The 24,851-nt window shown below is 50.8% G+C and overlaps 1 protein-coding gene across 2 annotated transcripts; it reads right to left on the reverse strand.

Annotated features, from left to right (window-relative positions):
• Window positions 1–314: 314 nt before the first annotated feature.
• Vsx2 (visual system homeobox 2) lies at window positions 315–22,643 on the reverse strand. Of its 2 annotated transcripts, none has more exons than XM_041658799.1 (5): window positions 22,274–22,643; window positions 20,962–21,046; window positions 16,507–16,630; window positions 1,720–1,900; window positions 315–982 (listed from the first exon to the last, which is right to left on the reverse strand). In XM_041658799.1, exons 1-5 carry the CDS (start codon window positions 22,641–22,643, stop codon window positions 657–659), a joined length of 1,086 nt encoding a protein of 361 aa, XP_041514733.1. In that variant the 3' UTR covers window positions 315–656. The 2 variants fall into 2 exon arrangements, with proteins under 2 accessions (XP_041514733.1, XP_041514732.1); XM_041658798.1 differs by having other exon boundaries at window positions 315–1,039.
• Between the last annotated feature and the right edge of the window lie 2,208 nt (window positions 22,644–24,851).

The following is a 24,851-nucleotide window of genomic DNA, read 5'->3' on the forward strand; positions in this document are numbered from 1 at the left end:
ATGGGACGGGGGGGGGGGGGGGGGGGGGACCAGTCTGAGACTTGCTTTGTTTAGTCTTGGTTCTGGCCTTTGGTGGGTAGGGCGGAAGATGCAGAGGTTACACATGGACCAACAGAGCGATATATTCACACAGCAGGAGCCAAGGTCCAGGCCTGCTAGAAGGAACCAGAACCGATGGAGAGGGAGGGACCTGCTGAGTGCTGGGGTGCCCAGGACACCTGAGCTGGTGCAGGTCCAAGTCACAGCTGTGCCAGGCTGTGGGCTCACAGTAGCAGGCTTTAGGGATGGGCGGGTGGAGTCCACAAGCTGTAAAAGCAGACTAGACAGCGGAGAGTAAGGGGTAGGCTTGAAAACCAAGCGTCACCAAGGGATGGAGTGGTAGGACCTTGACGCTGGGGTGGCAAGAAGGCTCCAGAGGCAGGCTGTTAGGATGAGGAAGAGGAAGTTTGAAAGTCAGGAGTAGGTCCTGGATGTCTCAGCATAGTGAAAAACTACGGCTAGAACTGGCCTGTGCCTAGAGCTGCTGGGGTAATCAAGGGCCTGTGGTGTAGGGAGGAGATAGAAGCCAGGCCTGGCCTCGCCTCGGAGAGAATTCTCTGCACCACAGGCCCTGAGAGGAGGAGAGTCTCCGGGTTCCAGAGCCAGCTGTTCTTGACCTAAGCCATGTCCTCCAGCTGTGGTGGGCTGAGCTTCTCTGCTGGCCTATCTTCATCCATGGCTTCCTCCTCTGCTGGCTTCTCAGCGTTCCTGGCCAGGCTGTCCGGCCCTGACACAGTCCCCAGAACCTTGGTGCTGTGCTCCTGAGCTTTGGCTCTGAGGGCCGCAATGCTGTTCTCCCTCAGTTCCTCCTGGGAGATGGCTGCCTGGGCATCTGGAGCCCTGTCCTCCTGCTCCATCTTGTCGAGCTTGGGCAGGGTCTGCCGTTCCACCTCAGGCTTCCTTCCCGACTCAGCTGCTGCCTCCAGCGACTTTTTGTGCATCCCTAAAAAGAATTGTTGGTATTCGGGTTTAGAAAAGCGCCTGGGAAAGCCATCTTGAACTGAAAACAGCAAAGATAGAGAGAGGCCAGAATTAAGGAGGAGAAGAAAGTCTTTCTTCACACACCACAGTCAAGTCCCACAGCTGGACCAGGGTCAGGGGGTGGGAGGGAGGGTGGCTGGCGGGGAACCAGGTCTTCAGCGAAATTCTCTACACCAGACCTTGGGCTTGAGCACCAACCCCCCGCAACCTGTCCTGTTCCTTCAGGGCATCTCCCCTGGCCTTTTGTCACAGGATCCCAGGTCTTAAGACCCCAAGATAAGCTGATGCCCGGATGGCAGTTGATAGAAAGAAGATGGGGAGGTTTGGGGCAAAGAAATTCTTGGACAAAACTAGAGAGGCGGCCAAAGGGACATGGGAGCTCGCTTAACCCACACGGGGAGATAGTTCATCCACTTTAAGCTCACTAGTCACAGAGGAAGGAGGACAAAGCCTAGGGCGAGGGTCACATCCTCCTCACAGGACAAAGGAAGCCAGTGACTCCAGAATGGGAGTCCTGACACTCAGGAGGTAGGTACAAAGGATGGCCCCAGAAGATGGGGTGGCCTGCTTGGAAGACCTCTCTCCCGTTGGGTCTCTGGGACCCAGGCCTCCCTACCCAGTGTTCAGTTCCCTCTCCCTGGAGCCCGCTTGCTCTCCTCGCCACAGGGGCAGGGCCCCAGGGAGGGTGCGGGCTCTTACCCAGTAGCCACGGGGCACAGGAGTCCATGATGCCGTCCTTGGCAGACTTGAGGATGGACTCAGGCAGGGGGATGGAGTGCCGAACCATGGCCCCGTAGAGCCCGTACTCAGCCATGACACTGCTCCTGCCCCAGCACTTTTCTCTCTTCCTCCACTTGGCTCTGCGGTTCTGGAACCAAACCTGGCAGTGCAGAGAAACGGGCAGAGCTGGGCTCTGAGAAACCCTAGGCCCGAGGCCTTCACCCCGCTCTGCCTCAGAGGGGGTTCTTGACCCAGCTCTCCTATTCCACGGAGTCGCGGAGTCTCAGGGAGGATGGCAGGCATCAAGATGAGACAACCGTGGGCAACATGGATCCATTTCTTGTTTTAAATCAAAGCCTGTCTAGGAAGACTGGCTAAGGGCGTTTCCAAACGAGGCTCTGTAGGTGGGCAGCAGCCCAGTGTGCAGGTAGAATGCCCACACACATGCAAGGGACCTTGCAGATGCTCACACTTCAGTGTAGAGGTGTGTCCTGCCTCCTGGTGTTGCAACAGGGTGTTATTATCTATGAAGTTCTGGCTTGACTACCACACAATCAAATTTAAATAAAAATATAAAAGCCAACTAGACAGTGGTGATGCACACCTTTAATCCCAGCACTCGGGAGGCAGAGGCAGGCGGATCTGTGAGAGTTTGAGGCCAGACTGGTCTACAGAATGAATTCCAGGACAGCCAAGGCTACATACACAGAGAAACCCTGTCTCAACACCCTCTGTCCCCCAAAAAGCCTAAACCCTATCATATTTTAATTAACTTTACAATTTTGTATTGGGACACTTTCATAGCTGTCCAACCCATAGGCCATGCCTGTAACAGACCCTCTGGTTTGCAAAATGACAAATTCCAGGAACTGGAGACATGGCTCAGTGGTTAGGAACACTAGCTGTTCTTCCAGAGGACCCAGGTTTGATTCCCAGCACCCACATGAGTTCACAACATCCTGTAACTCCAGTTCCAGGGGTCTGACACACTCTTCTGAGCTGTGAAGGTACCAGGCACACACAAGAAGTGCTTGGAGATACATGGAGACAAAACACACATATGCATTAAATGAAATAAGAATTTTTTGTTTTGTTTTGTTTTTTGTTTTTGTTTGAGACAGGGTTTTTCTGTATAACAGTTCTGGCAGCTTTTTAAAAAAATATTTATTTATTTATTTATTTATTTATTATATATACAATATTCTATCTGGCATGTATGCCTGCAGGCCAGAAGAGGGCGCCAGACCTCATTACAGATGGTTGTGAGCCACCATGTGGTTGCTGGGAATTGAACTCAGGACCTCTGCTGAGCCATCTCTCCAGCCCCCCTCTGGCAGTTTTTTTTTTTTTTTTTTTTTTTTTTTTTTTTTTTTTTTTTTTTTAGAGCAAATTCCCTGCCCTCTTACCTGCCACAGTGAGGGAAAAGTGCAAGAATATGTCTGTGGAGCCCAGAAGTGTGGGTATACTTGTATACTTGGAGGCATGGCCCTGCTGGTGTCTGGGGGTCTGGCAGCAGGTGGTAGACTTCTTGGGTACTGATCTGCCATGTTTTCCTGACTTCTCCCATCTGTGCCTGCCACAAACTTTGCTGCCCCCATTTCAGACCTAACTTCGGATGGAATTTTAGAAAGGTGGGTGACATTCCTGGGTCAGGAAAGGAACGTGAGGTTTTCTAGTGCCTTAGGTCCAAGAAGATAGGGACCTAGCAGAGGACTTGGTAGGTGACATTCCAAAGACTGAATATCTGGCCCAGAGTTGATTGGTATGGGCTGAATAAGCATAACACTGGGGTCCCTTGGGGTGTCTACAGCTGCAGCTTCATCATCACCATCTGCAGGGCTGGGGAAGGAACCCAGGGCTTGCCATGCTAGGCAAGCATTCTATCACTGAGCTACATCCCCCATTCCACTGCAGCTTCCTTCCAGGGGGAGATCCAGGAATCCAGCCCTATTCAGAGGATCAGGATGTTTCTCATCTCCCCCAAGCAGCCTTCCTGAGACCAGAGTTTCCCCAGCCTGTCTGTGATACTCTTTGGGAAACCGGTGGGCCTGGAAGCCCCAGGGCGCTTCTGGTCCCATCTTGATCGCAGGGTAGAAAACTAGGAACAGAAAACCAGTTTCCTGGGGGCTTTCCATCTATTCGCCTCTGGCGCCCCCCGCCCTTCCCTGTGGGCCCCTCCCCCGCCCTGGGCGGCCAAGGTATCAGCTTTTGATGAAAAATTGCTCCTGCTCTATTCAGGAGGCGGCAAAAGAAGAGTCACCCCCAGGGGCAGCCCTGGGCTGATTGAAAAATAAGTTAATTTCAGTTTGAATCGATGGGCCTCAGGCACTGAAATATCACGGGAAATTAAAGCGGCTTCTCTCCCGGGAGCTACGGCATTGACCCGCACTAATTAATGCTGGGGAGGCAGTGATCGCCTCACCGTGAGCTGCTCCCCTTCCCCGGGGGACCCCAAACACTTCTCATTTAACTAATTAGACGGGGAAAATTGGGTGTTAATTTGTTTAGGATTTTTCCCCCTCTTCCTCCCCGGCAGCTCCCTCCCCGGCCCCCGCCCGGTGCGGGGGCGCGGAAATGAATGCGGGGCTCGCCGGCAGATGGCTGCCCCGGTCACTCTGCAATCTTCTCCGACTTGATTGCTTGATTAGGTCGTTAGCACATTAAAAAAAAAAAATTGCTTGCCGTCTGGCGCTGGCGTGATGAGTGGGACGCGCGGCAGCGCCTGGGTAATTTATCTTTTTATACGGCAAAGAATTTGATTTCAATCTGCAGATATATGGGGGCCTTTGACACCTGTTTAACTTCGCACCGCTGACAGCTTAACCCTTTGCTGCCTGGGCAGCTGGTAGTCAAGGCTCGGACGCCGGGCTTAGGTGGCTGCACTCACTGGCGCTTCCCACAATCGCCGCCAGGTGGCGCAGTGAGCGCTGATTGTCCCTTAGCAGCACAGTCTGGAGTCGGGCCGGCCACACCCAGCAGGGGGCGCTCCTGACGCTGCCCATCCAGTTAAGTACAGGGATTCTCTTGTCCCTGCCTGCGAAAGACCTCAGCTTTCACAAAGCACAAAGCCATGTTTGGGGACCTCTTCCTTTGCAATAACCAGGAGCTTCTAAGCGGTGGTGGCGCGCGCCTTTAATCCCAGCACTTGGGAGGCAGAGGCAGGCGGATCTCTGTGAGTTCGAGACCAGCCTGGTCTACAAGAGCTAGTTCCAGGACAGGCTCCAAAACCACAGAGAAACCCTGTCTCGAAAAACCAAAAAATAAATAAATAAACAAACAAATAAATAAATAAATAAAAATAAAAACAGGAAAGGGCCAGATGCAGTGGTACATGCCTTTAATCTGAGCCCTGGGGAGAAAGAGGGAGGTGGATCTCAGCCATTCTGGTCTACAGAATGAGTTCTAGGCCAGCCATGGCTACATAGTGAGACTGTCTCAAAAATAAATAAATTAAAAAAAAATCAAAATGGGAACATCACTGCCTCAGAAGCTGTGATTCTTCTGTCCTCCTGATGACCCAAAGCTTTAGAAAGCCATTGCTGGACCCTTCCTGGGTGGTGGCACTTGCCGGAGAGACACACTTTCGCCACATGCCTTTAGAATCTGCTGCTCCTGTTTAGATCTGGGGAGCAAAGACAGAAAACCTCCTCCTGGTACCCCAACGCTTGGGAAACTCAGGGAGAAAGAGTTCATATACAGTAGTGATAGCTCAGCGGTTAAGAGCACTGGTTGCTCATCCAGAGGCCCTGGGTTCAATTCCCAGCAACCACATGGTGGTTCATAACCACCTACAGTGAGATCTGGTGCCCTCTTCTGGCCTGCAGGTAAAGCACTGTGTACAGAATAAATAGATCTTAAAAACAAGTGATGACCGCAAGCTGACCGTCCTGTGTGCATCAGAGTCCCGAGACATGAAGACGGCCTGCTTGTCCTGCCCTGGCCTCACTCTGTTTAGGTCCAAGTTTGCCTGCCTGTTCTCCAGGGTGTCTGAATGCCCTATCAGAGTATGAAGTTTGTCTGGGACTTGTCTCATCTCCCATCTGCCCTTGGTCCCCGTCTACAAAGTATCCACTTGTTCCAAACTCCCTTCTCACAACAGAGGCAAACTCTAAAAGGACCAATCTGTATACAAGTATATATAAATGACTCCGCGTCCGCCGTCCCTCAGATGAGACAGTATAGAATAGATAAGGACAGGTTCCACCCATCAAAACTAGGAACGGAAACAAGCCATATGCCTGCAGGCCAGGAGACAGCCGGTTCCGGGGGAGCACAGAGTTTTGGAAGTCACGGAGGGCATAATTCTTTAAACAGAATCCCTACAGCCAAAGGCTATCTGGGATTTTAGAAACTATACGTAGCGTGGACTGGAGAGATGGCTAGTAGTTAATCTATAAGCTGAGCTGCTCCTCCCGAGGACCCGAGTTCAGTTCTCAGCATCCACATTAGACATTATAGCTCACAGCCTCCTGTAACTCAGGCTCCAGAGGTGTCCAATGCTCTTTTATGGTCTACCCAGGCACCGGCACCCACAGAAACAAAAACGAATCTTTGAAGAAAGCATATGTAACCAGTCAAGGAAGCATAGATCTGTGACCCCAGCACTTGGGAGGTAGAGGCAGATGGAGGAGGAGTTCAAGGCCAGCCTGGGTCAAATAAGACTTTGTCTCAAAAATCAAGAAGGAAGGAAGGAAATATATAGCACACATTGATGCCACTCCTCCCCGAGCACCGCATAACCATATCCACCGGTTTCTGCAGCCAAACACACCCACACCCACAGAGAGATACCCATACACTGCACAAGGTCTGCTTTCACCACCAAGTGAGCTTTGTTGCTAAAATCATTACAGACCTCCCAGCGGCAGCACAGTTTGGACTGCGGGATTGTGGAGAAGGCATTGTGGACTGTGCAGATGACAAAGAACTCCTGGCTGCCCTCCATGGAAGGTATGACCCTTGGATGGTCCAGGGAGTGCTGGGGGAGGGGCAGGGCTATCGGGTGGGAAGAACATTTTAGGTACTAAAGAGGGGGTGTACAGGCTTACAGATATGTTCTGGACTCATAAGCAGAACCCCTTTCCTGGTTCTCCTCTGGCAAATGAATCACTACTGTGGAGATCAACTTTTGCCCATGACTCTCTCCCAGGGGAACACGCTGCCAGCTGGTGGCTCAACCCCGGACCCTCAATTATGAGTTCCTGGAATGCCTGGCTCTCTGTGAAGACCAGATGTGGCTCCAATTTATGGAGGAAACCTGGACCGGCCAAAATGATTTTGTTTCAGGGCAGTTGGCATCAAAATGGTAACTGTCTTGGAGGGAAGCAGCTGAGGGATGAGCGAGCCGTTTTCATAGCTCCCCGTCTGTTGTCTTGATGGGAGCAACCAGCAAGTGCTCAGAGCTTAAAAGTCACTACACTCGGGGCTGGAGACATGGCTCAGAGGCTAAGAGCACTGCCTGCTCTTCCAGGGGACCCAGGTTCCATTTTTAGCACCCACATGGTGGCTCACAACTGCCTATAACTTCAGGAGATCCAGAACCCTCTTCTGTGGGCACCAGGACCACATGTGGTACACAGACATACATGGAAGCAAAACATCCATCAACATAAATTAAATTAATTTAAAATCTTTAAAAAAAATCACCACACTTGATCTTAGCCAAAAGCAATCAGAACTGAAAGGTGCTGGGCGATCTTAGATTCTTCAGACAAAAAATGCAATTGGCCTTCCGTGTCCATGTCAGTGGGCTCTACAACTGTGGGCAAATCTGTTTGAAAAAAGAACAAGTACAGATGTGTGTGTGTGTGTGTGTGTGTGTGTGTGTGTGTGTGTGTGTGGTCTATGAGTGTGTGTGCATGTGAAAGCACCCATGTATGTACATGTGAGAGGTCAAGAGGTTGGTGTCATCTGCCTTCCTTGATTGCACTCCACCTTATGTTTTGAGGCAGGGTCTGTCACTGAACCTGGAGCTCACTGACTGATAGACTGGCTGCCCCGTGAACTCTACACAATCCTGTCTCCACCTTGAAAAACTAGGATCACAGGTGCATGCCCCACTAGGATCACAGGTGCATGCCCCACTAGGATCACAGGTGCATGCACCGCTAGGATCACAGGTGCATGCCCAGCTAGGATTGCAGGTGCATGACTCGCTAAGATCTCAGGTGCATGCACCGCTAGAATCACAGGTGCATGCCCAGCTAGGATTGCAGGTGCATGCCTCGCTAGGATCGCAGGAGCAAGCCCCGCTAGGATTGCAGGTGCATGCCCCACACCAGTCTTTCCCCATGGTTCTGGGGATCAGAACTCAGATTTGCTTGCATAGCAACCATTTACCCACTGAGCCATCTCTCTAGTCCTACAGATGCTTTTTGTGTGTGTGCTGTTTTCCCCAAAACAACATGGTGTAAGACCTACTTACATAGGATTTACGTCAATTATATATTATAATTAACAGATGATTTAAAGCATACATGAGGATGTACATACATTATGTACAAATTCTATGCTCTCTTTTTGCCATGGTAATCATAGAAGCCACTGACTAACACATGCTGGGCAGGGGCTCTGCCACTGAACTACATCACCATCTCTGTCTCTTTAGATAAGGGAGAAAGGCCAGAACTAACCCCCCTTGGGTAATGAAGGACACTTGTGCTACATTTTGGGATTATTTGAAGATTAAATGAAAGAAGTGAAAGGGCCTAACGTCAGTGCTCGTCATACAGATGGTGCTCAATTATTGCTAGTTATTATTACTTCAAAGGAGACACAGAAAATCAATGGGGGTCTGCCCAAAGGGCAGGTGAATCAATGGCATTACCTGTCCCTCTGTCCTCCCACACTTGTCTGTTAGCAAAGCTGGACTTACAGAGGACGGTGGGGGGGGGGGCGGCGGTGTGCTATCGAAGGCAGAAAGGGGAGAGTTAGCTAACTTCCAGGCTATAACCTCCATGCACCTGGAGATTAGAATCTCCAGGCACCTGCGATGGCACCTGGGCCTTACACATGTTCTATCATCAAGCCGCTTTCCAAACTTGAGGCTTTCCTTCCTTTTTAAATGTATGTGTATGTGTGTGCATGCCTGCTCGTCTGCATACGCACATGTGTGTATAGGTGCCCATAGAGACCAGAAAACATCGGATTCCCTGGACCTGGAGTTGCAGGGGGTTGTGAGCCATCTGATGTGGGTGTTGGAACTGAATCCAGGCCTTCCTGCAGAAGTACATGCTCTCAGCTGCTAAGCCATCCCCAGGCTGGGCTTTCATCTTTTCATACACACAGCCTCTCTTGTGGCATCTGAAGCTCCAAGCAGATCATGCTGAAACTCTAGGTTTCCAATATAGTCCAGGCTCAAATGGCAATAGATCTGCAAACCTGACCTGCCCAGAGCCAGTTCAGATGTGTCTCCATCTCAGTGTGTCCCCATCTCAGTGTGTCCCCATCTCAGTGTGTCTCCATCATCTCAGTGTGTCCGTATCTCAGTGTGTCCCCATCTCAGTGTGTCCCCATCTCAGTGTGTCTCTATCTCAGTGTGTCTCCATCATCTCAGTGTGTCCCCATCTCAGTGTGTCCCCATCTCAGTGTGTCTCTATCTCAGTGTGTCCCCATCTCAGTGTGTCCGCATCTCAGTGTGTCCCCATCTCAGTGTGTCTCTATCTCAGTGTGTCCCCATCTCAGTGTGTCCCCATCTCAGTGTGTCCCCATCTCAGTGTGTCTCCATCATCTCAGTGTGTCTCCATCATCTCAGTGTGTCTCCATCATCTCAGCGTGTCTCCATCTCAGTGTGTCTCCATCATCTCAGCGTGTCTCCATCTCAGTGTGTCTCCATCTCAGTGTGTCCCCATCTCAGTGTGTCCGCATCTCAGTGTGTCCCCATCTCAGTGTGTCCCCATCTCAGTGTGTCTCCATCATCTCAGTGTGTCTCCATCATCTCAGTGTGTCTCCATCTCAGTGTGTCTCCATCTCAGTGTGTCTCTATCTCAGTGTGTCCCCATCTCAGTGTGTCCCCATCTCAGTGTGTTCCCATCTCAGTGTGTCCGCATCTCAGTGTGTCCCCATCTCAGTGTGTCCCCATCTCAGTGTGTCCCCATCTCAGTGTGTCCCCATCTCAGTGTGTCTCTATCTCAGTGTGTCCCCATCTCAGTCAGACTTCTGACCATCCTGCCTCTACCTACTCAGTGCTAGGACTACAGTCACAAACCCGCAGGCCTGTTTTCTGTGATGCTGGGAAATGGACCCAGGCCTGTACCCAGGCAAGCACTCTGTTGACTGAACGGCATTTCTAACCTAAGTCTTTAAACTCTGTCTTCTGGTCTCAGTCTCCCAAGTGCCTGCCTTGTAGCCAGGAACCCCCACACCCCGTTGTTTGCCTTCCAGGCTCGTTAGATGCCTTTATGTCTGGCTTAATGGCCATGTGGTATCCGTCATATCCAATCATCTGATTGGGAGCTGATGAATTTGGGATTATTGCTAACATGATCCTAACATTTCACAGCCACTCAGCGTCGTGTGTGTGCGTGTGTGTGCATGTGTCTGTGTGTGCGTGTGTGTGCGTGTGTGTGTGTGTGCATGTGTCTGTGTGTGCGTGTGTGTAAGGAGTTAATTTGTTTTGAGATAAGGCCTCAGGTTAGCTCAAACTAAACTTTAACTCTACTTTATTTTATTTATTTATTTGTTTATATGTTTATTTTGAAACAGGGTATCTCTATGTGCCCTTGGCTATAGACCAAGATGGCCTTGAACTCAGAGACCTGCTACTTTGCCTTCTGAGCGCTGGGATTAAAGGGTGTGCTGTAATGCCCAGCTTTTTTTCCTTTGAAACAGAGTCTCAGTACAAAGCCCTGACTGATCTGAAACTTCCTCTGTAGACCAGGCAAACTTGGAACTCCCAGAGCCCTGGAATTAAGATATGTAGCATGACACCTTGATTTTGAGGGGCTTTTCGAGAAATGCCAGGTAGCCACGGAGGACCTCTAACTCATGTTGTCATTCTACCTTACAGCAATTTTTCTACTTCAGGCTCCTCGGTGCAACTAACGCTTCCTACGCCCGCCCTATTTCAGCCAACTTCTTCCATCCCATCCAGTTAAGGCTCGAACATAAAACCTGCCATGGTCTCTGATGCCCACTAGGGGCAGCTCGTCCCACATTTCTGGGAATCTGCACAGAGCATCTATCCCCCATGGCAAGTTACTTCCTTCCTCACCTCTGTCACCCCAAACTACATTATCTCCCACTTCTGTTAGCCCACTTACAACCTTACCCTGTGCCTGAGACGTGGTGTTTTTACACCGTCTGCATACAGACGCAATGACCTGGAAAAGTTTGAAATGCAGACACCAAAGCTCTCCTCCAGACTAATCAAATCTGGATCAGTGGGTATAGGGATGCCACAGGGGTATTCTAGAAAGTTATCTGTGAGTGCACAAGGCCCTGAGCTCAATCCCCAGCACTGCAAAAATAATAAAGGAGGAAATGGAGGCCTGATTCAGAAGTTAAGAGCTTTTGTTTTTCTTATAGAAGATCTGGGTTCAGTTCCCAGCACCCATGTGGTGGCTCCCATTCCAGGGGCTCCAACACCCTCTATGACCTCTGAGGGCACCAGACATACACATGGTGCACCGATCTACATGCAGGTAAAATATTTGTATACATAAAACAGATATTAGTAAGCATACTAAACCAGGATCCTACAAACCCTTTCCCACCATGACAGCTACCATGAACTTCTGGGATAGAACTTTGTGGGCTGGATGAACAATCTCACTGTGTTTCCAAGTCTGGCCGTGACAATGGAACCTAGACTATGGTGGAACTCTAGTTCCTCCTAGCTTAGCCTCTCAAATGCTGGGATCACAGATGGGCCACCATGCTTAGCTCCAACCACGCCTGTTACAAAGTGGTCTCCAGCCAAGGGAATGTTAGAAGTGTTAGGTGGTAGCTGGGTACGGTGATACATCCCTCATATCCCAGCTCTTAGGAGGTAAGGCAAGAAGATTTCCAGTTCCAGGCCAGCTTGGGCTACATAGCAAGACCATGTCTAAAAATAAAAATAAATTAAAAAGTTAAAAGCCAGAGTAGAATAATGCTAGCCAGATAACCCAAGCTGACCTTTTCCCACACAATAAGTTGCTACCAGCAGTGTGACTATATCCATCCACTTTGCATGGATGCTTTTCTATACTAGGGTACCTTTCTTTCATTAAAAACAATAATAGAGCCAGGCGGTGGTGGCACACGTCTTTAATCCCAGCACTTGGGAGACAGAGGCAGGTGGATCTCTGTGAGTTCGAGACCAGCCTGGTCTACAGATTGAGTTCCAGGACAGGCTCCAAAGCTACAGAGAAACCATGTCTCAAAGAAAGAAAGAAGGAAGGAAGAAAGGAGTGGGGGAGGGAAGGAGGAAGGAAGGAAGGAAGGAAGGAGGGAAGGAAGAGCAATAACATAATAACCGGTTAAGAGAACAGAGCCAGACCTGGTGCGGCACTTGCCTATAATCGTAGAACCTGGGAGGTTGAGGCAGGAGGATTGCTGAGGCTGACTGGGTGCCAGTCTAGCTCCAAATTCAGGGAAAGACCCTGTCCAGAGGAAATAAGACATGGAGTAACAGGATGGGACACATGACCTCCTCTCTGGTCCCCGAGGACACGCCCGAATGCATTTATATCACAAGCACACCCAAACACACACAAAAATTGAAAGCAAAAATCAAATTTTAAAGAAGAAAAAAATTATATGTTTTAAAAAAGGGCCAAGGAGGCTGGGGAGATGGCTCAGTGGCTAAGAGCACCAGCTGCTCCTGCAGAGGACCCAGGGTTCAATCCCCAGCACCCACATGGTGCCCCACAACCGTCTGAAACTCCAGTTCCAGGGGCTCCAGCACCCTCTCTTGGCCTCCACAGATATTGTGCACACAGTTAAACACATAAAAAAAAATTAAAGACAAATCTAAAAAAAAAAACCCAGTGGCAGGGTGCTTGCCAAACACGGGCACGGGCCTAGGTTCCGCCATTAGCTCCAAAAAGAAAAACCAAAACCCAAACCCTGTGTACATAGCCCTCTCTTGCAATTCTAGTAATGTGTGACCTCAGAGAAAATAAAATTAGTCTAGAAATCCATTTCCTGTTCCCAAGGACCGACATCTTGAAGCAGCTTCCAGAGCGTATATTCTAAATTTGTTTCATAAAGAGAACCATGCGGCCAACTCTACTGTAGTGACATAGAATGTTTTCTTTCCCCAGCATGTACTACATCACTACACTCCCAGCCCGGAGCTGCCTAAGGAGGCCTGGCCCACTGTCGCTGCCCTTTGCTCCAATTACGGTTGGTATACAGAGTGTCATTTCATCTCATGGGATAGCAGTCAAACTGGGCTCTGAATCCCTGTCTCTTATCAATCTCCTATGAACTTTACCTTTCAGCCCCTCAGCTTCTTCATCCAGAAAATGGGTATGAAATCAACACCAGACTCATCTGATGTTGAGTGATGAAACACTACAAGGCATGCCAGGCACTGAACGCCTAGGGCGGTGCCAAGTATTCAGCAGAGGCCTTGCTCAGACCACAATACTGACAGCTAGGTGAGAACTTGGGGAGCTACTAGTATTGTTATTTTTACAAACGAGTTGTGGGAAACAAAGATGTTAGTCGGTGTGCCTCATAGTCACGTGTGTGCCATGGATTGTCATTAGACCAGGCAGGAGGTCTCAGATATACCGTGGCTTTACTTGGCTTGGATGAGCAAGGGTGAAGCTTCTCAACTGCCTACTTAGGACTGCTGAACTCTAGTTGGCCCATGCTCCCATCCCATCAAGGGCAGCTCAGAGCTCGGTGGGGCAGGTAATCCTGATAATGCCTCCTGCTCAGGTAGCTCAGGGTTGGGCGCTGGGCAAATACAAAGGGTTTCTCTGTGTAGCCTTGGCTGTCTAGACCTCACTCTGTAGACCAGGCTGGCCTTGAACTCACAGAGATCTGCCTGCATCTGCCTCCCGAGTGCCGGGATTAAAGGCGTGTGCCACCACTGCAGGGCCAAGGTTGTAAATTCTACCCCGTGCCGCCACCACCACAAAAACAAAACAAAAAGCAATCATTGCTCCATTCTACCTGTAAACTCCTGACTCTAAAGACTCCCCGTCTCTTACACACACAGGCACACACGTGCATGCACACACTTGCACACGCACATCGCCCCCTGCTGGCCCAGTGTTGGAGCAGGCAAGGGACGGTGCTGAAGTGGTAGCCGTGGTAATAAATCATCCATCTTCAGATACGTTAGTTCCTCACGTCAACATACCCAGACCTTAAACCACCTTTGTTCTCCCAAATGTGGGTTCAGTGCCCTCAGACACAAGGAGCCCAGGCAGAGGGTGGGTTTTCAGACCACGTTCGACCACTTTCTAGTTACCTCCACTTTCTAGCTACTGAGCGCAGGAAGCTGCCAACCTCCCTTTCCCTAGTTCTAAAGGAGGGCTATTGGTCTCTACCCTGACCCCTGTCACTGAAATTTAATGACAGCAGAGTCGAGTCTGAGCGAGCGTGGACACGTGTCCTTCACTGCTCTGAACTCTGTTCACGGAGTTCAAGGGGCGGGGTCCACTCTCACGTGCAGCCAGTTGCACCTGCACAAGGGGCGGGGTCTGTTCGCTCTAATCCCGTGAGTACAAGGAGGCTCTGGGAGGCGATACCTGGCTGTGAACCCAGGAGCCTGGTTCTGGGATCAGTGGCACCACCCCCCCGAAGTCACCCTGCATTGCCTGTATACACCCTTGGCACATGAAAACTTCTCTGAGATACCTGGAATTGTTACCAGTACACTTCAAGACATTTACTAAGCCGCATGGTTAAATTGCTGGGGGCAAAACCACTTAATCGCTCATAAATTCCTGCAGGGGGCAGCACTTAGCTATGTGGTGCCCAGGAGACTGGCAAGACTCTGACCTCATCTCTGCGATATCCGCCCGTCCATAGTTGGCAGTCCCAGTCCCAAAGCAATGCATGCCCTCTCCTCCCTGTGCTGGTTGTGGTGACTTCAAACCTCTCCCTATAGACAACCTCCAGGTGACTTAGTAAAGCTAACCTGGGCCTGTTGGGATCGTGTGTAGCGCAGTTACAGGGAGGTCCCGGCTTCCAACAGACCTGCCCACCACACCACAGCCAATCAGAGACTAGATAGCATACTAGAGGGACAGAGGCTCCTTCTTACTAAGGAGCTGGGCACACACGGGCCTGTCAACAACGGGCGGCCTCGAAGCCGCATGTAATGGCCAACTTGCCGCTAATGAAGGCCGGGTGGAGATGACCGGATAAACCAGGTTTACAGGGCACCCCCAGCCCCATGCACGTGTGTACACACACAAACAGTTCAGAGTCAACACCCAGGTCTCCCCCACTAAAACTCAGCTGGGTGGGAACAGTCCCAGGTCTCTGCCATAAGCATAAGCTGCCTATGAATAATTGAGTTTATTGTTAGTGTCGATGTTTAAAGCCTGGAGCTGAAATTCTGAACGGATATCTCATGAAAGAAAATCTCTTTTGGAAAAACAGCTCCTGGCCTCATTCCCATTCCTTGGTGCTCTAGTTGGAGAATCCGAACAACCCGTAACCTTTGCTTCCATCTCTAGAACGCGCCTGGGACACCTGCTGGCAGAAAGAACCTCCAGTGGAGACAGAGAGGAAGATGCTGGGCAGGCAACAGTAGCAGGAAGTCAGGACCTGATCTCCACCCGCCAATATCCCCTCACCAGGGCCAGTTCTGGAGCTGCAGGAATCCACCCTCCTCGCCTTCCTGGAGCAGTTTGCACTTGAGGCTAAGATCTAATTGGAAGCAGCTCTTCCCACTCAATTCTCTGGCCTCATGATGTTCCTGTATCCTGGGGTTTCTGGGTTGGGGAAGATGCTGTGCCTGGGAGGCCCCCCTCCATCCCTACCACAGGAGGACGCACCAACCCAGAAAAGTGGCTGGTTACACGGACCACACAACCACCCAGGAGAGGAGGAGGGGCTTGGCGAGTCCCACTAGAGGGCATGGGTACCAGTCACTTTCTGGGTCAGTCCAGGAAGAAGTATTGAGCAGGAGGTGTGGGCAGGGACAATGGCTGCCTGGTCCTGGTCATGAGCAGAGCACTGAGCTGGGTACAGTGACCAGGGATAAGAAGAGAGGGGGCAAGGCTTCTTCATAGGGAGGAGAGAAGAGGGTTAGAGGCAAAAGCCAGCTTCCCCTTCTCAGCCACCATGACCACCTGGCCCTCACTCTGGTCTTAAAACAGCCATGTGCTATGATAGGCTTGCTCAGGAAGCTTCCCCCCCCCACTCCAGTCAGCTCTGTCTCTCATCGCCAGGCCTCCTCATGGTTCTACCACAACGTAGTCTCAGGAAGTCTGCCATCTGCATTTTGTTCATTTTGGTTTGAGGTTTGACTTGGTTTTTGCGGTGACTTGGAATAGAACTTGAGTCCTCCCTCATGCTAGGCAAAGCACTGCTCCACTGAACTATCCCCGTCCCCAGCCCAGGAAGCCTACTGTTTGGGAGAGCAGGCAGGACCTATCGAGTATCTACCAAGACTCTCGTCCACCTGGTGTCCACTTACATGCTAGGTATTCAGCAAGTTCCTGTCATCTTAATAGACTTAGATAAACTATTTTTTTTTACCGATCACTGGCAAATGATTTTACCCCAGGGAAGGACATAGATGGTGAGAGGATGAGTACCCGCCTCTGGGGACGTAGATGTCTCCAGGCGACTGGAGAGGCTAGCCGCTGGTACCTGTATTCTGTCTTCTGGCAGTTCCGTTTTCATGGCCAGCATCTCCCGGGCATAGACATCTGGGTAGTGGGCTTCATTGAACGCCTTCTCCAGCTCCTCTAGCTGATAGGAAGTAAAGATTGTCCTGTGGGGAGCAAGATCAGAACTCAGAACCCTGGAAACTTGGAGGAGCCTACCTTGGAGAAAGCAGGATTTCTCTCTCCTGTGCCTCGGTCACAGTCAACTCCTCTCTCTCTCTCTCTCTCTCTCTCTCTCTCACACACACACACACACACACACACACTCACATTCACACACACCAGGAACACATAGTCACACTTTTTTATCCAGGAAAGAGGGCCCACATTATTCAGGTGGTGGACATTACTTTAGCTTTAAGTGACATTTTACCCAGAATCTTTCTGGAAACATGCTGGGAGGAAAGTGTGTTAAGAAGAAAATTCTAGAAGGACTGAAAGTCAGTCTTCCAGCCTGGTGGTGGTGGCACAGGCCTTTAATTCCAGTGCTTGGGAGGCAGAGGCAGGCGGACCTCTTCTTGTAGAAGAGCTAGTGCCAGGACAGGTGCCAAAGCCATAGAGAAACCCTGTCTCAAAAAACAAAACAACAAAACAAAACACAAAAGAAGAAAGTCAGTCTTCCTCTCCCACAAGAGGAAATCTCATCAAATGAATGAAGCCTCGGCACAGTGGACCTGCATCTTGAGCTCCTCCCACCAGACAGATGTAAAGATTCTCCTTAAGGACTAAATGCAGCTTCAATTTCAGCGTTTGTCCAATGAGAATGGAGTCACTCCTTCTGATCCCCTCCAACTTTCCATCACACAGATTCAACTGCTCACAGGTAAGTGTGAGGATGCACCTACTGGTCCCCTCTCTGGTCTCCCCCAGAATGGTCCACACTGATCCATTTAAAGAGATGATAAACCATTAATACCAGCGCTTGGGAGACAGAGGCAGGCAGATCTTTGTGAGTTCAAGGCCAGCCTGGTCTACACAGTGAGTTTCAGGACAGCCTACTTAGAGAGAAATCCTGTCTCAAAAAACAAATAAACAACAAAACAAAAAAAAAAAACAATGACAAGAAACTGAGGAAAGCTGCAGTCTCTCACGCCAGGAAAAGGTGCAAAGAACAAGCCTCAGATATCATGGGGTTCACAACCAGGGACTACCCAACTACAGATGCAAACTCTTTCCACGGATTTCACACCCACTCTATTTACCTGGCCTTTATCTTACACCCTCATCAGCAAGTCCACAGGTCCAGTTTCTATGAACAGAACTTGTAAAAAGTGGCATGTCCCTTCTTGGTCCTCTGAGATTTGGATCCTGGGACCAGCACAGGGTTTATATGTACAGTGTCTCCCTGCTAAGCCCTCCCCTTCCCTAGTGCATAGAAAAGATGCACATATAACCCTCATTTCTCGAGTTAATATGGAAAGGTCTTCAGTATCACCAGGGATATTATCAGGGCACACAGGAGAGGAAAGTCGTGCTCCTTATAGTTTGGCTTTAAGTTATTTTGTCTATTTTCTTGATGGCAATATGTGGAATGCTTATATTCACAGAGAGTTAATTCGTAGTCTGGGTAGGGTAGTAATGCCTTTAATCCTACTACAGAGACAGAAGCAAGCTGATTTCTGTGAGTTAGAGGCCAGTCTGGTGTACACCAGGCTAGCCAGAACTGTCTCAAAACAAAACAAAAAGAAAGAAAAAAGTTAACTCTTCAGGATTTTGAAGATCCGCAGCTCTCTGTTTGTCTCTGCTGGAGATCCCTGAGAGATCATCAAACTAAACAACCAAATGCAAGTTCCTTTTAAAACTGGGCAAACTGAGGAACACAACTGGTGTGGCCTGGCCAAAGCCTAAGAAGATAGCTGACTGTGGATCATTTAGGGTCAGTAAGGGCCTTTCTGTACTCTGAAGAGTCCATTCAAAAAACAAAATTCAGGCAATTTAGGCACAGTGGGGACTGCTTGCTCTGTGCAACTGGCTCTGGAGAATGGGGTAGGAAAAACACAGCAAGTTCAAGGCCAGTTTGATCAACACAGTACAGGCCGGTCAGGAGAGAGAGAGAGAGAGAGAGAGAGAGAGAGGAAGAAGCAAGCCTTACATCACCCAACTTTCCCTCATTCCCACTTCAGAACTGCTCTTCCTATTGCTGACCACAAACTCTTCAGCAGGGTCCCCGGCTCTCACCCAGTGGCCCTAAACTGCTCCTGGCAGCAGCAGAGCCCAGGATCTCTTGCAAAAGGATCTACATTTTCCCCAAGAACAAAATCTCAGAGCTGGGTCACCCGCCGCACCCCCAATCTACCCCCAGGTCCTGCTGAAACTGCTTTGTTTTTCCTAAGCCCATCTCCCACCACGGGATTCCAGGGGCTCGGACAGAAGCTCAGGAAAGTGTGTTTTGTTTTTCTATCCTTCCTCCTGAAATCCATAGCCATTCTTCTTTCCAATTATCTGCTACCTTCATGCACCAGAAATAGACAGAAACCCAGGGTAGCTAGTTCTCTGATTTTGGTGAGCTGTTTTATCTGGCTCCCAACCCACCAATACCCAGAATGGTTCTCTGCTAATAAGGGGGGCAGGTGAAGGAAATGAGAGACCTTAGGTACAGACTTGAGCTCAAAAAACACCTCACTTGTTTTTTAGTGGTCAGCGGAGTAAGATGCCCTAATGCCTTCCTGGCATTTCCCAGCACTCCCAGAATTTGGGGAGTGCTCATTCCTGGGCTCTCAATGCTACCCCCAGGGCAGGAGCAGAGTGCTCCTACCGCATTGATCTTGTCCCAGCAGGAAAAGATTCCTTTAGGACCTGTCGGACACAGATGCATAGGTAATGTTTCAATTAATAGATGTTGATGGTTTTTTTTTTTAAAGACCAGTGACAGGACTAATAAAAAAATTCTGTTTAAAATAAACTGGTCTGGCAAGCTGGCTAAACATTAAGGTAAAGGCACTTGCAGGGCAGCCTTAGAGTCTTAGAAGATTCCCTGGAACCCACGAAAAGGTGGAGAGAATCCACTCCACAAAGTTATCTTGGACCATGAGGTCCGTTTCCAGAATGTCCTTCACCCTCACCCTCACACCCCAGCTATCACATGCACAGGATAGTATCGAATAGGAATGAGAAAAGAATAAAACAAACCGAGCTAAAGCCAGCAGCTGCCTGCAGGAAAGAGAGACCCAAACTGAAGTTCACTTTCCCTTAAGCCACGATCTGTTCTGAGGTCAGGAGAGTCAGTAATGACCTTTGAGGGTGGGGGAAGCCAGGGAAATTCAAGCCACGAAGAAGCTGGGGTGGGGGTGGGAGAGCGAAAATGTAGAGACTAAGACCAAATTCGGGAGAGAAGAGGATGCGAAGGGACCACAAACCAGAGAACTGTCCCTGTGGCCTCCCGACTTTGGTCAGGACAGAAAGAAAAGTGAAGACACTGGCCAGCTGGGGAGTGCAGGCAGGGACAGGACCTGCGCACTGCGCTCCCAGAAACTTAGTCGCTTGTCTCTCTTGCCTTCCTTTGCTTAAAAAAATAAAAAAAAAAATCACCTCAAGATTTCCACTAGGAACGAATTAGTGTTGATGCTGACGTGAATGAGTCTGCCCTCCTCCTAGGGTGAAGGGAGGGAGCATACTTCTTAGGGCAGAACCATTGAAATTTAACTTTGGACACTCAACGTCTATTTAAAGACATCTTTTCACATTAAAAATAAGCGTGTGTGTTTGTTTATTAGTCTGCGTACGTGGTCCCCGGAAGGCCAAAAGCATGCACTAATCTCCTAGAGCTGGCCAACTCCCCTTGGTTTGTCCACCAGTGTATTCTACCCAACTCCGGTCTCCGCAGGTGGAACCAGGCAGTCCACTTTCTTCCCCATCTGCCAGACTAGGAAATTGAGGCTCACGGAAGGGTAGCGGTCCGCTCGGTAACATAAAGGAGCAGAGGTCGAAAGCAAAGGTCCGGCAGTGCAGCTGTCCCGGGAGTTTTGTTTTGTTTTGCGGGGGGGTTGGGAGGTGGCGATTGCAACGGAAAACTGAAGAGTTGGCAAGACATGGGGCGGTTTAGGAGGAAAGGGGCGCCCAGAGCCGAGGTTGCACGAATCTGGCTCCAGCGGGAGGTGGGAGTTTGTTTATCTGCTCCCCACCGGGGCTGTGACTTTCTGATCAGTGCAGGGGTCTGGAGTCGCCCCGACACCCTTCCAACTCAGGTTTGGCCCCCAACTGGTCTTTCCGTTCTCCAGCACAAGGAGAAAGCCGAAATGGTGCGGCTGCTCCGGCTTACACAGTCAACCTCACCGGGTGCCAGGGCCCCAGGACAGGCTCTGGCAAACCACGCAGGTGTCTTTGCCCTGGTGCAGCCGGGGCCCTCACATCTGCCCTCCGCAGAGAACAAAATCTGGGTGACCCAGTCCGGGAGAAGGAAGCTAGAGATGGGGGCAAGAAAGAACCATGCGGCCCTTACCTGTGTCGCCGCTTCTTGCGTTTCTTCGTCTGGTTTAAAGCCGATTTGGACATTTTTCGGTCACTGGAGGAAACATCTTCGGAATCTGAAAAGCGGGCGGAGAGGCAGGAGGCGGAATGGGGAGTGCGCTCCGCAGAGCCGCAAAAAATGGTGAGGACCCCACCTTCCACAGTGGTGGCCTGTGGTCTCTACTAAGACCTCCTGGGCCTGGGCAACCATTCTCATCCCTAAGCCCGGGCTGACCCTCCCCGGGTCTGTTTCTGAAGCCAGAAATTTTGAACAAATTTCTTTGCAAGAAAGGCCAAGGCCCAGGCTCGGTGACTGGCCCGGTCGTGGGAGAATGAGGTAGGCTCTGAGGTCTCAGGGACCCCGGTAGGTGCTCTGCCCTGCGGCAACAGCCAAGTCCAAGTCCCAAGTTGACCCAAGGAATGGGGGCCTGCTGGAGGGGAGATCGGGCTCTGGAAAGGTCTGGAGACTGCGGGTTCGCTGTCTCTTTCGTGGCACCCACGAAATGTTTTTCTGTTCGAGTACGGAGAGCCTGCGACGAACCACTTTTTGTTGTCCCTTCTACATTTAATACATAATAAACAAAGGCACGAAAAATCTGAATGACTAAGAGCCGGTGAGCTGGAACACACCGCAGGGAAAGTGGCCCTGAAAGGGCCAAGGGGAGCTCATCCAGGGTCCCTAATCCAGAGAAAAACTGGGATCCAATACAGAGTGCCGCTTGGGTTGGATCTGAGGGATGCCCCTTGGCTGCCGTGGTGGCTTTATTTTCCCAGGTCGCAGGGGAAGGACATCGATCCTCAGCTGAACAATACATGGGGTTGGAACGGAGAAGAGGGGAGGAAAAGGAGACAACTTTGGACACAGGGGCAAGGGCCAGGGCCAGCCCCGCTTTCCTGTCCCGCCAGCCCAAGGAGTAGCATCATGCTTCTGGAGCGTAGGCCCCGGCCACGGGCGGAGCAGCAGAGCTGGGGCCCTCCAGCTAAGCTCCCTGGGAGATGATGCGACAAGGACTTGGCCACCTGGAGCTCAGCATCCAGAGGGGCCCCAACCCACAGATGCGATCGAGCAGGGCCAGACACTAGTTCACAAGAACGGAGTAGGGGGTCGGACAAGCTGAATTTGAAAACCCTGAGTTCCAGATCGCTGGCCGGGGCCCTCTGACACCAGGCCTGGGCTGAGATCTGTTGGCCTGCAAGAACTTTTCCTCCCGGGGGAGGTCGCGGGCCCGCAGGCAAGAGCCCACAGCGCAGGGCTGCGGCTCTCCCAAGCAGAGTGGCAGGCGAGCAGCCTCGCCCTCACCTACCCGAGCTGGCCGTCTGGCTGGTGTCCAGCGGCCCCGACGCTCTGCCTAGTGGCTGCAAGTGGACGCTCTGCGGATCGGACAGCACTTCCAGGAAGGTGGGCTGTGCGTAGAAGCCGGGAAGTCCCCCGGGCCCCAGCAGCCCCATGCTGCCCACTCCTGCCGGACTGAGCACGGAGCGCGCCGCCAGCAAGTGCCCCGGGGCCAGGCCGTCGAGGGCAGCCCGCGGGTGGGAGCTAGGAGGCTCCTTGTTCAAGCCTAGGATCTCCTGGATGCCAAAACCTGTGCACCTGGCCGGGGCGCCCCCCGAGGTACTCTTGGCCACTGTCTCAGATTTGGGCTTGCTCAGCGCTTCCCCCGCTTTCCCCGTCATCTCCCGGTTCTTTGGAGGGGCTGAGGCCGCGGGTCTTTTGCTCCCCCAACCCCCCCGCCGGGCTCCCTGCTCCGCGAAGTTGGTCCCAGGTGCCCCCTCCGGTGTCTAATGCTCTGGAGCCCCAAGGAGATTCCCTTTTTATCCAACCAGGCGGCTGCCCAAGTGGGGTCAGAGCTGAACAGCCAATCACCGGGGCCAGGAGCGATTAGGAATTCCAAAAAGCTGGCAGCTCCCGCCGCCACCGGCACCTAGGGGCCAGGGCGCTGCAGGCCAAGAGTGGTGGGCTCTGAAGGGTACCCTTGGGCAGGGATCCCGCGGGGGGCGGGGCGAGGAGAAACAGCTAGGTTTGAGGTTGTTCCAGGAGACTCAGTGGATAGGGGTTATGAGTTGTATAACCTCCCTGGGACCAGTCCCAAGGTTAACTGAGACAGAACCCTGGTGGGGGGCGCGCGTTGGGATAGGCTGCAGACTGAGACTAGAGGCTGGGAGACCTCCTCCCTCCCTTAACTCAGCAGCCTCAAATAGACTCAAATACGGGACAAGGAAGGCTGGAGGGCCCTGAACTGTATGGTGGGAACGAGGGGTACGGGGAATTGGATTAAGCCTGTGGAGAGGGAGCTATGTGGCTTGCCTCCCCAGTTCAGAACAGCTGCTCAATAAATACTGGGGTCCCTTAGAGGGATCAGGCCCTGGTGGGAAAGGGGAACAGGTAGGATTTTCTTCAACAAGGATGGGAGCTTCCTCCCTTCCCCTTTTCTCCCTAGCCCTTTCTCCTTGCCCTTCCTTTCTTTTGCTTTCTTCCTGGTTTTTAAGGACAGAATCTGTCTCTACAGTCCAGGCTATTTTCAAATTCATTATTCTCCCGCATTATCCTCCCAAGGGCCGGGATTTTATCTGAGACCAACTTGTCCGATCAACTACGTGTTTCTGAAGATCTCCATAGAATAAGCACGAGGTGTGGCCAACCTCACTCATAGATGGTCTTCATTTATTCTGTGGTCCAGTCATTCAGTTAGCAGCTTTGAGTTCTGCCCCAAACCAGAGGTAAGGCAAGGGGGGCTTCGGAGTTCAAGGCAGAAATTGGGATTGCCTTGGGATTGCCCTTGTAGAAGGGTAATGAAAAGTTCTCCACTAACTGCAGAAGGGCGGTCAGTGGTGCCAGCTGAAACATAGTGAGAAATATAAGGACACTGCTCCAGGCGGCCTAGGACTTTTACCTGGAGAGTAGGCATGATGGATCCCTGAGTTGGAGGCGGTGCTATTGGTTTCTCCTATATTGTCGCTTCAGGTCTCAGATCAGAGCCTGTTCCAAGTGTCACTAGCTAAGGTGAACATGTGGCCATACATTCTATGGTCCCTCCAGTTAGTGTTAGTGCCTCTATCACCTTCCAGAACTGGAGATTGTCTTATTTCTTCTGGGACTCTTCTACCCACTGTGCAGAACATGTGATTTGTTTTTGTTTTTGGAGACAGAGTTTCTCTGTAGCTTTGGAGCCTGTCCTGGAACTAGCTCTTGTAGACCAGACTGGCCTCGGACTCACAGAGATCCGACTGCCTCTGCCTCCTGAGTGCTGGGATTAAAGATGTGTGCTACCTCAACCCAGCTAATTTAAAAATTTAAATATCTATATATCTATCTATATCTTGATTGCATTAATTGAGGCAGAAAGACCCTCTCACTTTGAGCCATATGTTGTCCTGGTTGAGGTCCTGGACTCTAAGTCAGGAGGTTGGGGAGATGGCTGAGCAGTAAAAGAGTACTGACTGCTTTTCTAGAGAATCTGAGTTGATTCCCAGCACCCACACGGTGGCTAACAACTGTCTATAACTCCAGTTCCAGAGGATCCAACACCCTCTTCTGGCCCCCTTGGCTACTGACACACATGTAGGCAAAACCTATACATACAGAAAGTAAAGTAACAAGGGGAGGAGCTAAGCAGCCCAGCACACTCATCAGTCTCCTCCATCCCGATTTCGGATTCAATAGGACCAGAGGCTTCAAGCTTCTGCTGCCTCCAATTCCCCAGCAAAGAGGGAAGTGTCTTTGCACTTGAGTTGCTTCTGTCAGAATGTTTACCACAACAATAGGAAAAGAAACTATATTTCCAGTCTAGTCTAATCAGCCACCCCTGGGTCTTAGGGAGAGATCCTGTCAAAAAAACAAAAAACAAAAAACAAAACAAAAAAAAAAACAAAACCAGAGTGTCT

This window comes from Microtus oregoni, unplaced genomic scaffold, assembly GCF_018167655.1.
Source record: "Microtus oregoni isolate MIOR12 unplaced genomic scaffold, Mior012 000009F_ref0000495, whole genome shotgun sequence".
Classification (NCBI taxonomy): Eukaryota; Metazoa; Chordata; class Mammalia; order Rodentia; family Cricetidae; genus Microtus; species Microtus oregoni.

What these genes read in the sequence shown, in the direction of transcription:
- Vsx2 (XM_041658798.1), bottom strand. Translation starts at nt 22,643, where the DNA reads ATGACGGGGAAAGCGGGGGAAGCGCTGAGCAAGCCCAAATCTGAGACA. An exon ending in CGCAAGAAGCGGCGACACAG is followed by an intron (nt 16,631 to 20,961) that starts GTAAGGGCCGCA and finishes TGCTCCCCACAG; the next exon opens with GACAATCTTTACTTCCTATC. An exon ending in TGCCAGAAGACAGAATACAG is followed by an intron (nt 1,901 to 16,506) that starts GTACCAGCGGCT and finishes CTGCACTGCCAG; the next exon opens with GTTTGGTTCCAGAACCGCAG.